The 18,654-nt window shown below is 32.3% G+C and overlaps 1 protein-coding gene across 3 annotated transcripts in view; it reads right to left on the bottom strand.

Annotated features, from left to right (window-relative positions):
- The window catches only part of LOC131849169 (discoidin domain-containing receptor 2-like), a 57,775-nt gene that overhangs the window by 3,752 nt on the left and 35,369 nt on the right, over positions 1-18,654 (bottom strand). For 2 of the 3 annotated variants that reach the window (XM_059199172.1, XM_059199174.1), the window contains exons 5-9: positions 17,695-17,842; positions 11,242-11,537; positions 3,889-4,096; positions 2,551-3,003; positions 1,005-1,192 (exon numbers count right to left, since the gene is read on the bottom strand). In XM_059199172.1, coding sequence (XP_059055155.1) covers positions 1,005-1,192; positions 2,551-3,003; positions 3,889-4,096; positions 11,242-11,537; positions 17,695-17,842 — 1,293 coding nt within the window. The remainder of the gene's footprint in view (positions 1-1,004; positions 1,193-2,550; positions 3,004-3,888; positions 4,097-11,241; positions 11,538-17,694; positions 17,843-18,654) is intronic. The other variant, XM_059199173.1, reaches the window with a different exon arrangement.

The raw sequence follows: 18,654 nt of genomic DNA, 5'->3' as shown, positions 1-18,654 counted from the left end.
AATTATTGTAAATAAAAAACTGCAGATACCGTAATTGAAACCTTAATTACAAACTATAGTTTTATTTATGCACCTCCATCAAAATACAAATCAAAATATGCACCTATTTTCGAAATTAAGGGACACAAGAAACACGATATCACAAGTCTTTGGTATCGAAAATGTATGGTCCATAACCAATATATATATATATATATATATATATATATATATATATAAGATATAGTTGTCTTGATGTTACCAATATCGCGATATTGAGTCGGTAGCATTAAAGCAATGTAATGAAACCTAAAATATATCGTAGTTAATTATTTGTTCGGTAGAAACTTGTTTGACAATAATTGCAACATATTTCAGCTAACTTTTGAAGCTTGTTTTAATTAATTTGCAAATGTACAAACATGGTGTGTTTAATTAATACAATTATTTATACTTAATATAAATTTCTAGTAGAACAGGATACGTAATAGCGTGGTTAAATGTTTTCCATCTGACCATATTTGTATGCGACAAGATATCAATCTGAATGGAATTTGATAATTCTCCCACAGATTTTGTAACTAAGTAATTATGCGAGATTATTTTTAGTCCAAATAATCTCTAAGGAATCTATAATTGAATAAACTTGATGATATAATGTTTCTTTGTGAATGTAGAAAAGAAAATAATACAACGATTAAAAGAAACTGTTATAGCGTCCTCTATTAAAGTAGCATTTAAAGCTGATATTTACCGAAGATTTTCTGTGATAATATTTGTTAAAACACAAATAAATATACATTTTTATATACACTGAGCTAGACAAGTTACAATAGTAGCATTTTTTATTTGAAAGGAATCTGGCAATATTTCATATTCCACCGTCTGCGCAATTTTCCTATAACGGAGTATAGTTTTTGCTTCTTGAGTAAAAACAATAAAAATTATGGTATTTTTTTAAAATATAGAACAAGGTGCGTAGGGAATCAAATGCGTGGTATTCCTTGTCGATGGTCCCAACGTACCCTAGTACTGTGCTTGGATCTTATTGAGCCGGCTGCTGACCGCCGCGCCTCGAGTTCTGCCATCTTGTCCATGTGTTCACTCATAAGTTCCGTTGCTCTATCCGACAAACTATCCGTGAGACGCCGTTTCGTTAACAGTGGCGCCGAGCTCAGTTCCGGCACTGCGTAGTCGTAGTTTGAACTATCTGCTGAGACAGTAGATACAAATAAATATATATATTACACATTATAATTGGTGATCTAATGGATTACTATCCTAATTTAGATACCACTTAGGTAGTGACCGCGTGTCAATTTTAATTTGCGACTAACTGTCGTGATTTGAAATTTAAATTAATAATTGATTCGAAAGATGGAGGTAACTTCACGCCCTGCCATTTTGTTTTCAAATATCGGTTAAACATTGACATGACTAATTATTTTACCACGATATCGAGAGTTTATAATATCACTATCTGCTCTATCTCTGTCTGAAATTACGGGTTTTCGGATATCCATATTAATATTATAAACGCTAAAGTGTCTGTCGGTTTGTTTGTTAACTGTCACGACTAAATAACTACGATATTCAATAAAAGTGAACCTGAAGATAGTTCGTAACAAGATAAAAGTCGTAGACTATATTTCATAAAAAAATGCACATATAATATGTGAACATAACTTAAAAGACGTAACGCAAGTTTCTTGGTCATTCTTCTTGTGATGAGTCTGCGTTCCGAATAAGTGGTAGAATTAAAAAAAAAACATGAGTATTTAAAAGTGCTTATTTATTAGTGCTTAGTTATTTCTATCTGTACTATTTCTGCTTGTAAAAGTTTTATACCTAACAAAGTCTATACGATATTGGAAGCGAGAACTGAAGTGGTATACTAATTAGAGAGCGTCGTCTACACTGCACAAGACTGTAACTAAGTTATCAAAAACACCAACTTGTAACGCATCTGTGAGACTCCACGAGTTTTAGTACACTCCACGAGTTTTCGTACACTTCGCGAGTTTTCCTACACTCCACGCCGAAACAAAACACATGTTAAAGCAGCACCGCGCAAATAGTTAGAAGCGACGAAACCTAACCTGGGTGCATATACATGCAAAAGTTTTCGTTCAACAAACATGTTCTAACTAACATAAGGGAATGCCAACCAAATTGCCACTTTCATACATATACCACTAGCTAATTCCGCGATTTCACATGTCGTTTAGGTCTAAGAAATTGGGTAATATCTAATAAGGTGTAAAATTAATAATTAAGTAATTTGTGCTTTTATATTACTATTCCTTCATCTTTCCGTTTTTTGGATTACGAAAAAAATATTTTTTTTTTAACCAAATCATAAATTACAATGCCATATCTGCAGATATGGCATTGTAATTTATGATTGGGTTCTCAGTGATGAGGTTGTTATTACTATTTCCGGTGAATTCGGCACGATAGGTTATTTGTTCTGGTTTTATATTAATCTTTTCATTAGTTAAAAAACAATCTATCACTTAAAAAAATATTAATAATACTATACATTACGTAATCTATTAACTAATTACATACCTGAGAGCGCAGTGTTGGAATCCTTTACAAAGTCTTTCATCTCGAGCAGAACAGTGCTGTAACTGAAATACGGGGCGCATTTAAGAGCTTGATACGGCTCTTGATATTCATCCGACTTAACATCTAAACCGCAATCTATGATCATTTTATTATCTGGTAACATTGAAGTGCCGCATCCACTGTAATTTTCGCAGGTACGCTTTTGGGATACTGTAGTCTTGGCCAATGGGGATGCGAAGCATTTTCTGTGTCTGTGTCTATGAACTATCAGGAACACAGCGACAGCTAACAGTATTACTAAGGCGGTCAGAACTCCAACCACTATAGCCATGTACAAGGGGTCCTCTTGGTGGGCGGTGGATATTGGTACTTCCTTGGTAGCGGGTATCTTGGCTTTGTCCTTCCCACCCTGTGGTTTTAAACTTTCTGGCGTATAATTTCCTTGAGCAACATCTGAAAATGAGTGTTTAATTTAAAAACGCAATGAAAAAGTGCACACCTTTCCAGTCTTTTAAACTTTAAGAATTAATAATAAATTAACTTAAAACTACGAAATTTATACAACTTTAAAATGGACGCCACGCCTAATTTCCTGAGATAAGCTAGTATAATAAAATAAAATAAGTAGTTAAGTAAATAAATTGCTAACCCGACAAATGTACTCTTCCATAATCGTTATTATTCAAAATAAAACATATTGACTTGTCACTTAAAAGTACGAAAACTATATAACTTCAAATTGGACGCCACGCCTTATTTCCTGAGATAAGCTAGTATAATATAATAAAATAAGTAGTTAAATAAATAAATTGCCTAACCCGACAAATGTCCTCTTCCATAATCGTTATTATTCAAAATAAAACATTAAAACATATTGACTTGTCACTTAAAAATACGAAAATTATACAACTTCAAATTGGACGCCACGCCTTATTTCCTGAGATAAGCTAGTATAATATAATAAAATAAGTAGTTAAATAAATAAATTGCCTAACCCGACAAATGTTCTCTTGCATAATCGCTATTATTGAAAATAAAACATTAAAACATATTGACTTGTCACTTAAAAGTACGAAAACTAAACAACTTCAAAATGGACGCCACGCCTTAATTTCCTGAGATAAGCTAGTATAATATAAAAAATAAGTAGTTCTGTAAATAAATTGCCTAACCCGACACATGGCCTCTTGCATAATCGTTATTATTCAAAATAAAACATTAAAACAAATTGACTTGTCATTTAAAAGTACGGAAACTATACAACATCAAAATGGACGCCACGCCTTAATTTTCCTGAGATAATTCGTGTAATGTTTAAATACATAAGAATGAACTCACCGGAATCAAAGACGATCTCACTAATAAGTATCCACCTGGCTGAGAAATGCAGTTCTATTCGGACCCATTTTCCAATTCTGTGGTGTAATTTTATGCTCACATTACGGGAGTTCTCAAAAATGCTGTCCTGCACGTAAGTGTATCGGATGGGTTCGTTTTGAAAATGGCGGCCGCCGATCGAGAACGATATTATCGCTTCGGAAAATACCTGAAAATAATTGATATATTACACACAAATCATTGTATCGCAGATAGATTTATTTAATGAATAACTATACGCTATTTTTTGTCAAATAAATCAGAAATAAAAAAATCATAAAAGTGCCGTGTTTGCACGTAAAATAACGTTAAATATAAAAAAAATGGTCACGTTGCTAAAAAAATGGTACATGTATATTAAACGATGTCAAAAAAAAACAGTTTTACCATTTTCCTGTTCGTTTGTGCACGCTATTCTCAGATTTTGGATGCATTTTTATTTATTTATTTCCATAACTAATTGTGATTTTTTTATTCCAATCATTTCACAAACAAAATATAAGTATTTATTTAACAAAATATTAAGAAACTAAAAGGAGTGCACAGTATATTTAAACAAATTAAAATCACAATCTGCCAACAAGAAATCAAAAACAACTACGCAGTTTGAATTTTGTCTGAACACTAAAGTTCCACCCTTCATGATTTGTATAGCATTGCATACGTAGGTATCTAGGTACGTAGGTCTCCCTACTCCGTGCAATATGCATATAACTAACTATAAAGAGGCTTTTGTTACCGTACGAGAGGGGTGACTATGGATTAAACAAGGAACAGTATTACATTTTTGTTTAATACAAATAAATACTATTGAAGAGGATTTAAAAAAAACTGTTATATACGAATGTAGATGTTTTTTTTTAAATTAATGAAAATGGAAAACACCCGTCTGCACTAGCAAGGGGCTAGTGGAGGATAAGATGAGCATGAAGTTAGGTCAGTGGGTAATCTCATCTTGACAATATCAGCAGGAATTTATATTGATGGTTTCCAGGGGCAAGACCGAAAAAGAGATGCATGGACTGTCGAGTCGATTGCGAACAGAAATAAATGGAGAAAAACTTATTACGTAGATCCATGAATGGGACAAACAAGAAGCTGATGATATAAAAATATTACTTATCTTTACATAAACAAAGACGCCGCCGCTGACTGTTCGCTTATATCTTTTAAATTGCGCAACGGATTTTAAAGCAATTTCAGCAATAGTTAGAGTAATTTATAAGGACGGTTACATATAATATTATACAATACATGCGTGTATGTAAAGTGTAGTATTCTATATTGTATAGAACAAGACGAGAAATTCAAATATTTGTAATACATCTGTGCAAAGCCAGAACAGGTCGCTAGTAAAATAATAAAATAGCTTTCCGTTACTAAAAGTACATAAACACAAATATTGAAAGAGTACAATATCAATCGAATTACGAGAACGTATTTGCATGTTTTCTCGCACGGTAAACTCATCCGGTATAATATTCTCATTAATCGGCAAGCGATCTAGTATGTTTTCAGATTAAAACAATATTGTATGATTAAATACCTATAAATTCTTCCCATAATTATTCAATTTCGCAACGAATACGAGTAGATCTGAAACTGAATGCCGGAATGAAAACGATATTGGAAACCCCATAGTTATGTTAATTAAGTACATTAATTTATGAATATAAATCTCTTCAATGCCGTGATAAAACACAGTAAAATTTATAATAACTACTTATAATAGTAATAATATAAACATATCCTAGGACTATTCACACAGCAGTATCTATTCCCAAGCTAAGCAGCTTGTATTATGCGTTGTACGAGACAACTGACATATTATATATAGATGGATAAATTTTTTTTCATAAATACATACATATACATATAATATACATAGAAAACACCCAGGCGGATACAAACAATCATACTTATAAACACGTTTGTACCGTGTGAGGAATCGACCCCGCAACCATCGGTAGTAAAGCAGTGTGCTAAACTGCTAGATCAAGTAAGTAGTTGTTATAATGGTAGTAAATATACATATATGTATGTATGTGTATTATTCTAGAACACAAACATCAGTAAAGCATGATCTTAAGTACTTTTAATATACAAATGAGCATGCCTCTGATTTTATCTGTCCAGAATGTACTGTATGGATCCTGAAACTAGATATTATAATTGTGATTTTAGTTCCTTACCTCTTAGCGTATTCTTTATTTTTCATAATATTTCTTGTTTTCCATAAATCTAACAAACTAGAAACAACTATAAACTCATTTTATGTATGTTGTAAAAGAATACTATGGTTTGGTATGATTATCCAAAGTCCATATTAATGTTATAAATTTGAAAGTTATCTCTTCGTGACTTAACGGCTGATCGGATTTTAATGAAATTTGATATGACGACAGACGGTATTACGAATATGAAAATCTGGAAAGTAGTGAAATATGGGTGCTGACGAAATCGCGGCTCATAACTAGTACTAAATAAATGGCGGCCTAGCTGGTGTAATTGCGTATGAAAGTGAGATTTTTTAAGTCCAATTACTGCATCGCAGATTACGATCGACCTGTTTATTCCTTCAGTGTAGATTAAATTTCATTCGTCAATGAAATGTATATTTGCTAATCTAGTTTATTTACAACAGAATGTCGACGTTCCGCTCGTTTAATTAATGACGAGTTATATCATTAATCTGAACGTAGCTTATTTAAGCTGAGATTACACTTGTGTCTGACGTAGATAGACTTTGAATTATTTATTGTATTTAGACAAAACAGGTATATATCTATTGTCATATTATAAAGAGGAAAAATTTGTACTACTGAAACTAATAAAGTTAAAGTTAACTAATTGCACCGATTTAATACCGAGATACTTTTTTTATACACCTATTACAATTATTCGACTTCAATAATGATCACAGCTATAGTTTTACATAATCAGATAGGCGATATACGAGAAGAAAATTAGGATTCCTACTAAAAAAACTTTGAGAATATAATATCTATGTATGTCTATGGATGAAAAGGCAAAACATTATACGAAAAATATAACTAGTATTTCGAAAATAGAGCCGCGACTTGCTGCTAATTCATTAATGTCTTAATATATGAGAAATAATATCTTATTAATGAATATTTTAATAGCAAAAAATTAATTATCTTTATCTAAAGATAATAAATAAATTATAGTAAAAAAACCCGGAACGTAACCCACATGAAGACGCAAACCTTAGTTCCGATGCGTTTTTTGTACTTGCATGCTTATATATAAACTTCCTCATTTGTTATACAAGTTCCCACGACATATAAGAAATTACTGACGGAAGGCATATGTAAGAGGAACAAGTAATGTGGAATAGCAATCTTTTCACTGCAACCTTAGAAATGTTTGATAGAAATAAGTTTATTGTGTTGGGAGCCTTTTAAATTTTTAATTTAATACTCGTATGAGTAGTGGCGTTTATATGACGGTAATCCGTCTTACTGATACAATATTGTAGTGATTTCAGAACATTGTGCTTAATACTTCTTTTCAATTTATGGTATCGTTAAGATCAAATCATATGAGGCAGCGGATTGAAAAGATATCCAGTTATTGGAAATAAACTTATTTCTAATTAGTTTTTAAAGAAAGATTATATATTTATTCTACCAACGAGAACACCCTCGGGGCGAGGGAGTAGGGAGGTTAAAGAGCGACTTCTGCAAAAGGTAAGGCTTTTGGACAGTTATTAAAATTTGTTATGATTTCAAAGTAGTTGTTGAATAAACCTGCCGTTTAAATAAATAGTTGTTATTACTTACCTACAACTTATTTGAATGTAGATAATTTCTATTACATTTTTAAAGCTTCCCATATCATTTTATAATACAAATGTCAATTCAGGACACTTAGAAATAAAACAATATTTAATATTTCTACTGCTTATAAAGTTAGACAAAATATATGAAAATAAGAGCAGAAAAGAAAACTCTAGTAAGAGAAAACAGCGTACTTTGCAAAATGGGCTAATCACATTCAACATGAATCACAAACAAGTAGTGGTTACTTATATTCGATTCTTAAACAGAGAAATATACAAGTCAAATTCCAATATGTGGAGCGTTAGACTTTTAAATCTGCTATTTTCTTGAGTAAAAACTGTCAATGCAGCGCCTTGTGTTTTCGCTGAAAGCCTCTGTTGACCTACATACAGACTCGGTGATGCATAAATTCAAGTTTTCGAGATATTTAAATCAAAGAGTGCACGATAACTTTTGAATGTAAATGTATCAAAACGCGACTACTTGGAAATTTGAATAAAACAAACACAAAATTTTAAGTGAAATTCACTACTACACATTTATGAAAACCATTCCTGAATCGAGTCCAGTAAAATAAAATAAACATGATGTGACCAGTTTGGCGAAATATATAAAAATATGTGAATATTCAGAAAGAATTTTAAAAGCTTCAAGCTTTAAATAACTTTTTTTCTTTAAAGGCCTTTTTTCGAAATAACTTGACATCAGTAAAAAACATGAAATTAAAAGTTGTAGAGAATGCAAATCTGCACAAAACATGTCCAGGACAAAGTTCTCAAACAATCGTTTTTCTCATATATCGTCCACGTGCAGAGAGCGATCATACATTTTAATTGTTGGTACAGATTAAGTTAAATATTTGTTGTAAACAGTACAGTTAAATGCAGAGTAAATATTTTTCCATTCCGTATTGTTTCCAATTAACTATTATCAAAGAGTAAGTAATCTGCCTCTGTGTGCATGACAGACTGTATACTGTATCTGACGATAACATACTTTGTATATATATACATAGTCGTTAATAGTCTTTTACTATTATTTATTAATAGTTATTTAGATATTTTTACTCCAATTCTGAAGAAGGGTTATAAATTAATGTTTACAAATTTCTGCATTCTATTATTTCTAGATTTGATGCAATACCTAAAGTACAAGCTCTGCTTAGTTTGGGACTAATTGGCGCTGTGAATTGTTCTCAGTTTCGATTATTCAACCTTAATGGCTCAGAAATAATACTATTTTTGCATAAAAATCTTATGAAAATCCATTCAGAAGTTTTTGAGATTACCGCAAACATACATACACGCGACGGCAGATCTTTGTTTCATAGTATGTATACATACTTCATGCATAGATAAACGATTAACTTGCATCTCCGCTCCATAAAACAAAATACATATAAACGAAAAAACAAATGAATGAGCAATAAACCGTAATCTGTATATGCGCCGCGGCAACACAAAATTCTCAAAGCTAAGTTTCACCCTTAAAAGAGCAAAACACTGCCTCAAATTCTTCATACAAATGAGAACAAAAAGACATGTTTCGCGGTCCCTTGTCTCGAATCGCGGTCTCGTATCTCGGAATTGTATAGAAGCGACAGGTTTTTTACTTTCTTAAGTGTATTTAAATTTACCAACGACATTTTTATTATTAGGTAGTAACGGACAATTTGAAAAAATGTCGTTACATATGAGAACATTATATTACTGTTATTAATTTTTTATTATACGTAAAGATAATTTATTAATGTGAACCATTTTTACCACTAAATACAGTGTGTATCAAAATAAATTTTCAAGTTTTCATACTAAAACCATGACGTGACTGAAATTTATATGAAGGTTTAAAATAAATATTCATTAATAACGCAGTAAAACTCACACGGCGCCATCTAGTTAAGCAGGGATTTTTATAAATCTAAACAACTGATAGAAATGTTGAAATACATACATAACTACACAGAATGCACTTATGCACCAATACTGACAATCACACTCATGAGTTATTATATTACAAACAAGTGTTGCAATAGTGCGAGGAATCGAACCCGCGACCATAAGAAAATGCGACAGTAAGGCGGTGTACTAAACCGATAGACCACCAAGGCCCTCATTGTGAATTATCCATCCATTAAACTACAAACTACAAACTACATCAAAAATTAAACAATTTTACATGAAGTTTGTAGTATAATGTATCAGCTTTACAAATGGGCTTGTAACGACAGCTGTTGTGAGGGTTTCGTCCTTATATACTTCATACAATGAAACAAATAATCACAGGTTTATTTATCGTAATGTGCATTGCATTGCATTTACCGTGCAATCAGTACGAATTTACTGTTCCACAAAGTGCGAGCAATCACTGGTATTAACATAATTTGTCAGTGGATTTGATAACGGTTTCCATATTTCGCTTCAGTCACGATAGTTTCTGTAGGGTTGTATGTTTTGCAGCGTAATAAGACTGGATATGATTAAACATAAAGAGAAATAGATTGCACACACACACATATATATACATATATAGATCAAAGGCATTACGAGTTTATCGAGATTTCAGCACTGTACATGTTAGGTACAGTGATTTTAGAATAAAAAGTATATATAACGCATCACATAAAATTAGTCTTTTTTGCTAACTAACGTGCAACTGTGATGAAACCAGATTAAATTATATTTACTGTTGTATGGCCACTGAATATCTCCATCAAATATTGAATAATCAGTTCAGTAAAAAAATATTTACTTTTAATTAAGTACTGTGACTCAAAATACTTGGTCATTAGGCATCCAGTTCACCTCGAGTTAGAGTATTAAAACAAAATATAAATGCAATATCTAACATCAACTCACAAAATATATATGTTGATGACCAGAAGTTAAATGCAGGCAATATGTGTAACCACAGACTACCTCATTAGCGACCACGGTCCTCTAGTCTGCGGTCCTCTCTTCCCGTGTTATTAATTACATATTGATTTAGAATGTCACATACTGTAATTGGCATTATATTGTTCTAGCAACACCCTAGCGATCGGTCCCTAATACTGTAGGTATGTTAAATTTTTAATTACATTTTACGTTAATGTAAAAATGAAATGAATATAAAGTTTGAGTAATTTTTAGGTTATTACATGTCGAACAAAATTTCGAATATTTTTATCATATTATATATTTTAACAGTCATCGAAACTATTTAAATATATAAACATATACACACGTACAAACATTTCTGTTAATGAATATGATTGTTTGTATTGGTTTGGGTGTTTTCTCTATATATATATATATGTATTATGTATTTAGTTATATGTATATTCTTTATTACACTTTAAAATACAGTAATAAACTTAATTCTATACAAAGTGAGCAAAAGAGCAGAGAGAATATTCGTATATCAGATCAGAATCTGGTACCCATAATACAAGCTGTACTTAGTTTGGAACTAAATGGAGCTGTGTAAATTGAACTGATTTATTACATTAGCTTAAACAAAAACTTACCTGTACATCTCTCATGAACTTGTTATTACAAAAAATGTGAACAGCGCTGAACTCCCGCACTTTGTCGAATTCGAATGTGATGACTGGGGGTGTTGGCCTCGAATCATTCCTCCATCCGACCCAGGCGGAGTTCTTGGCGGCTTCCCGGATCTCGTCGCCCCCGAACTGACCATCCACAAGTTGCCCCATCCCGCCCCTTAAGTCATCCCCCCATTGACCATCGTATATCATATCTGTCAACTCCATACCGTTGCTCCTCTTGTCGCCTTTAGGCATTGAATATGAGACGACGCCGACTGTGAACAATATATATTGATGAGCAAATGTAAATCCTAGACTCAGAACATATAAAGGCGTAACCCTTATTTTTATTGGTAAGAATATCCTTATCTGTCAGAATAGCAGATGCTTCGTGTACAATTGCAATGTAGGCAAGCTTATTGTGTTACTGTGCTTGTAATACGTGATTTCTACAGGGAAATTTATTTTCAGTGAAAAATTTATGATTGTGAACACAGTCAATTTATAACTTATCTTGAGACGGGTTCACATGGATACAGATATTATAAACTACCTAAAACAGCGAGGTACTAACTGATTTTCACACTTTGAATTTATTTTAAAAGAACGTTTTTTATGGTACTTATGTATACAGATAGCCAAACAAAAACATATTGCGAGCAAACTGTGACGACAGCATAATGCCAGTGTTAACAGTTGTAATGTACTAAACTATAAGGGCCCATCTACATATAAATTACGCCTGGGGGGGGGGGGGAAGAAGATTGTTATTAATATGGACTTATTTTATAACCTGGTCAAGACAGGTTGACCTGCTCATGCTCCTCCATTACCCCTGGAAACCAACCTGATAAATTCCTGGTGATTTTATCACAAAATTATTTTAGAGCTTGACTGGGCTGACCTCATGCTTATCTAATCATCCTCTTGGTGGTGTATCCTAGCGTAAACCGTCTGGGTGCATTATTGCCTTATAAAAAAAAAAGAATTACCACTAATTTCGTGATTTCGACCCATCCATCGTTGTCATAGACAGCCTCGGTGGTCTAATGGTTTACCATACCGCTTTACTATCCGATGGTCGCGGGTTAGATTCCTCGCAGGATACAAACATTCGTATTCATGAGTATGATTGTTTGTATCGGTCTGGGTGTTTTCTATATATAATAAGTATTTATTTCCAAAAAGAAAATGTATCCATGTATTTATATCAATTTTCTAGTTCCCATAACACAAGCTCTGCTTAGCTTGGGACTAGATGGCGCTGTGTGAATTGTCCTGAGATATTATTATTATAATAGTTAGTTACATTTATGACAGTCCTCCTTCGCCTTTGTGACGTCACACATTTTGAAATCTGAACTTAAAAATTCTAATTTTGTATTCAATGCGTAGATTTTGAAATATGATGGGAATTTAGGACCCCTCCGACCTTCTCAGTGTCTGTGGACCCTCGCCCCTTAAAAGTATGACGTAATCTGAGAACCCCTAACCAGTATATGTGATACTTCAGGCTGGACTGCCGGTAGCGTCACGTTGGCCGCCTAAATAGCACGTGACGTCTCTCATTAGATAACAACCACGAGTGTCACGTTGGTATATCGTTGCCGTTACGCCCAGCTCGTATTGTACGAAGCCTTAACCTTTCTCGCGTGACATAGAAATTCTTTAAATGTTTTTCGGAAATCTTACAAGTAAAGTAAGAGGTTCGGCAATAGAATAATTATTAATAGATGGTAAAAAAGGATAAATATTTTGTTGCTCGAACGACTCATTTTGAATATTTCTTTTTGTATATTAGGTACCTACTATAGTTTTGTTTATATTCTTTTAACTGTTGCTTTCTATTTAATTTTACTATTCCGCATTTTATTCGAAAGATTGTTAGAAATATGCAATTAAGAAAGTATATATTATTTATAGATATTCCTAATTGCGTCCTTCTATCACTACTATGTATGGCTGCATAGCTAAAGTTATATTAAAAAAATGTATAAAAATAAATGTCGGCAATTGTCTGTCTGTCTGTCTGAAACCGCATTCGCTTGTCTATGCAACAAACGTCCCATATAACCACATAGTGAATAATAAAATCACTATTACTAATAAATTTAACTTATATAAGACGTAAGTCAAATGCATAGAGTTTTATTTATATTCAGTGCACATTATTACGCAGCGCACCTGTAGCTACTGTTTTCTTTCACAGTGCGACATGTTTTGCTTCTGTGTGGAAACAAAAGTTGCTTACATAAACTTTCGAGATCCAATACGAGGACCATATGGTTTCTTTGTTGAAGCGTAATTACTAAAGATTTTTAAACAATACATTGCGAAACTTTTTCCTTGTTCTCTTAACAGCACGGGAAGTAATATGAAATCATTTTGTTATTAAACTTTCTCTCGGTTTGCTTTATGAGTTCAGTTGGGAAATAATCAATCAATTTACAGCGTATACGTCCATTATCGACAACCAACTTTACTCGTACAGTTCCACACGACACAGTTTCCTGAGAAGTATCTATCAGCACGAAATATAATTAAGAAGTTACCCAATGAACCATATTTAATATTTTACTACTATAAATTCGTGCTATATCTTAATATTATAAACGCGAAAGTTTGTGAGTACGGATAGATGTTTGTGACTCTTTCACGCAAAAACTATTGAATGGATATTGATGAAAGTTTACTGTAATATATATTATACACCAGAATAACATATAGACTTTAAATGCGGGTGAAACCGAGTGCAAAGCTATTATGTTGTATATTTGTTTGTATTAGAATAAAATCTGAAAAATGTAAAGTGGTACAATATTTGTTTGTAAAAGCAACAGGCACGTTTCTTGAACATTCTGCTGAATCTAAATTCCGATTGAGTGGTAGAATAAAAAAAATGAATATTCAAAAGTGCTTACATTAAGTGTATTTGAATAAGGATTATTTCTATTTTTTTCGCGAGAATTCCTCCACGTAACGTTGATTGATTGGGATTCTTTAAAAAAAAAATTGGTAAAAATAACCAATACCATTTCCATTTCAAATGCTACGTACATGCCAAATTTTAAAATCATCGGTTTACTCTTAATGGACTGAAAGCATAATAAACAAACAAACTCACTTAGGCATATTGATATCAGTTATAATAGAATATCATGACACGAATAGATGCAAAAATAAGCGTGCTACAATTCTATTTAAAAAATTGGCTTATTTGTTTAATCGTATAGTGGTACTATTTATTATAAACGTATGTAATACCAATTAGTAACATTTGTTCGACACATGTTCCATGTAGAATTTCTATTTTGATTTAGTATTGCGTAAATACAAGTACAATATTACTCGGCACGTCATTAGGCTCGGTTCCATGTTAATATTATATTTTAGTAATATACATGTTATAATATTATTTGAGCCTTAATTAATACTAGTGGATGCCCAGTGGTCGAATTTCAGTAATAATTATTTCATAATTAAAATTTAATAATTGAGGGTCCATTGCAACGGCTAAGTGCATATACTCATGTGTTGGTGTGTAGTCAACGCAGGATAGTATGTGTAATGTTTTTTTATTATCTATTCATTAAGTATAACATTATTATAAAGAGAACTAGGTTTCCTTAGTGACGACGACGTTATGGTCATGGGTTTTAATACTCAACAGACATTTGTATTAATATCTATCTGCTTTGGTATGACTATTATTATTGTAAATTGTTTTACAATACTCAATGTGTTAGCTCTATTAAATTTAAGACTATATAGCGCTGTCTGATTTGTCCAATTTACCTATAATATGTAGTTGAAAATAAAACAGGTCTTTTTATAACAAATTTGAGATTAACTTATGAACTTCTTTTGTCTGAATTATAATAATATTTTAAATTTTAATCAGTTTACAATTGATTATTGAATTCATCGTTAGAATTCGTTTCATTTTTTAAACAGAGTTTGTTAAAAGTTGTCTGTGCTGGTATCCTTATCTATGTATTACAGCCGCTAAGCAGCTTGCTTTATAAGCTGTGTTGAATAAAGTAGTAATTGTATAGGATAAGAGGCATAAGATTTTAGTCCTCGGAAATAGCAACGCAGTGGTAGTAATCACGGGTGTCAAATGATAACGTGATGTCCGTTGTGCCGTTCATACCACCTCATTTGCCATTTCTATATGTCGATTAGAGATTAAAAAATACTAATCTCGAGCACCATTCTTTGTAAGTCACTGTTTAGAGTATATAAGTTTTTTTAATAAGCAAATGTTTCGTTAATGAAACTTTTAATTACATCAAAATTATTTCCAATATATCCTTGGGAACTTATTGAAAATTTTAATGAAAAACAAACGTACTATTATACAAGCGAAACACAAAAGATGTATTTACTTTTTCGGAATGATACTTTGGGCACAGGGAACTTTCATTTATATTTAGTAAGCGTTTAGTAAGTTTGTTAATAACGTTCCGTGTAATTTTGATTAAAATTAAATAAATAAAGTTTTATATAATGCTGACATTTATTATAATTATCTCACTAACTCTTAACATATGTATGCGTAGTAATTTTTTATATGAATTCAGTACTAACATCAGTCCGTGACATTATTCAAATAATTCAAAATCATTTATTAATGTAGGACATTTAACCACTTGGACTGCCTCGGTAGGTGCAGTATAGAATACCGTCTTACTTCAGATGGTAGCGGTATCGATTACTCGCACGGTGCAAATATATGTATTCATGAATATGATTGTGTTGTATTAGTATCGGTGTTTTCTATGTATATTATAAATGTATTTACAAACAAAATGTATTTAATACGTCTAGTACCCATAACACGACGTCGATTTAACTTGAGACTAGATGAGATAAACGGATATAAATTTATATGTTTTAAATGTTATAATTTTTAATTATGCAAAAATTTTTTTAATTTTAAGCCTAAAATATTTTGCGCATCAAAATTTAGTAGTATTTATTCAACTAACAAACGACTTACATTTGCATTTATTATAATATTATATTAAGTGACAAATGTCATAGTAATTTGTTGATTCATTTGTGTGTTTGTAAATATATATTTTGGTATGTTTACTCTTATATAAGTCTTTGTATCTCTAGTTAGGTTTACTACGACGCAATAATCCCTCAGGCTGCTTGGGGCTCAATGAGATTACTCAATCTCGCTAGACCCCAAGCAGTCTATGAAGCTACAAGTGGGTGTTACGAAATACGTACTGTCGTATTAAAATATAAGATTTAAGCGAACTATCTGAGTACTGTGGACTTAGTGGTTTAGTACTCCCAGACTTTGGCATAAAGAACCTAAGTACGAATATGATAGATATAAACTTTTTGTAATTTATATTTCTGAGGTATTAACTAGTGAGATGTGTGCAAATGAAATATTGTCCCGGCGTTTTATGTTATCTTTTCACGAATAAATAAATGGGTAACGGTTGTTAATGAAATTTGACATTTAGAGAGTATATCACGACTACTGAATAGTCGTATACAACATTTTTTATATTATTTATTGATTAAATTAAAAATTAATATTTTATATTATATTGAAACATCGAATGGGAATCCGTTTAATATTTCAGACAGTTAACTATTCTAAGTTGACTGCCAATGTGGTGCATTAATAAAATCGATACATAAACGCCGACCATTCACATACAACCATCTAATTAAAAACTAGGACGTTCATACCCATGAGAACTAACAAAGGCTGTTGAATGAATATTTAAATACATGCATTTCTTCCATTTCCTATAATTATACTTACCCACCTATGGAGATCAATTAAAAATGGACGCGCACATGGACATATGTACATATAAAATTATGTGTAGTGAGCGTGGATCGATCCCTCAATTATAAGCAGTATGTTAAACCCCTGCACCGTACTTAGTTAATACAGACTTGCCAAATCAAATTGCAACAATAGACTGTTAGATACGTAAATTGGATTTTATAGTAATATTTATTATGATGTATATTTTAAAAAATGTATTATATATTAATAACACTACCACTAATTGTATGTACCACATTTATGGCAATTACAATCGGCACATATGTGCTGCATGTATTCACTCTTTTCTAATATTGCCTAAAAGACATTGCGTTAGGGATAAAACCGCCTTCTGTAGATTCTTCCTTTAATTTATTGTTATATTTTTCAATGTAACTGCTTCTAATGTTAGTGTTATAAAGGATTATAAATAAATAAACGGTTAGCACACCGCTTTTCCGGTGGTCGCGGTTTCGATTCTCGCACGCTACAAACATTTCTATTTATTTCAGTTGTCTCGTACCCATAACACTGCTTGCTAAGATAGCGCTATGTGAATGTTCAGGTATATTATTATTGTTATATACATTTAAATTGTTTTTGATATATGTATAAGTAAGTAATCTTACCACTCCAATAGCACCCGTACAGTTCGACCCTCATGCAGACAGTGCGCAGGTGTGAACTATGCGGGATGAATCGGATCTTGGAGGCCCATATTGGAGGCTCCAGGTGGTTTTTCTTCTCTAAATACGTGTTAGTGTTGCCAGGGAGTATCTGAAAAGGAATTGAACTGTTATTTCTTTTATTTTTTATACTACGTAGGTGGCAAACAATCATAGGGCCCATCTTATGGTAACCTATACGCCTGAAACACCAAGTGTGTCACGTTCGCATTGCCAGTCATTTTTATTGTATCTATACCCGTGTCAGTTACTGAGATAGACTTTGTTTATATTAATTTATTCGTTTTTATTTAAACAAATATTGTTGAACCCCTCTTCTTCCTAGTGTTGTGTAACAACATATTAGAATCACTAAATGCTCATCATATAAATGTCGCTGGCTGACCACTGGTTTGTAGTTGATTGCATAGAGGATGGTTTAGGTCATATCCATAAAGTACCATTTCACGACGTTGTCATGTGCTAGTTATGATCTATATATGTAGACAAACGTTTGCTGTATATTCTTTCAGCCACCAAGCGGCTTGTTTTGTTAGCTGTATTTCGGTCGAAGCGTAAGATGTAATCCAATCGAAGGCCTAACATCTTAGTCCTCTGAAACGGCAACGCATGAAGAGTACCCCGGGCGTACCATGATGACGTGATATTCGTGATGAATAGCAATTTAAATATAAGTAACGCTCGCCATTTGTCATTAGGTGGGCCGTCAGCTTCTTTCCCATTCCAAATGCATAAAAGAAGTTTGAAACATATTTTTTATATAAAACAATATGTCGCAAACAGAGTTATATGAGGTACCAACATTTAAGTTAGTACGATTTATTTGCGCCTAAGATGTAGCAGATTGTCTTGATATTATTATCTACACGTGATTTAACAAGAAATGGTGAAGACAAATTGCAG

Source organism: Achroia grisella, unplaced genomic scaffold (assembly GCF_030625045.1).
Source record: "Achroia grisella isolate CSIRO2021 unplaced genomic scaffold, CSIRO_AGI_Agris_v1 utg640, whole genome shotgun sequence".
NCBI lineage: Eukaryota > Metazoa > Arthropoda > Insecta > Lepidoptera > Pyralidae > Achroia > Achroia grisella.
Note: the sequence above shows the minus strand (reverse complement) of the source record. Positions and strands in the feature narration are given on the sequence as shown.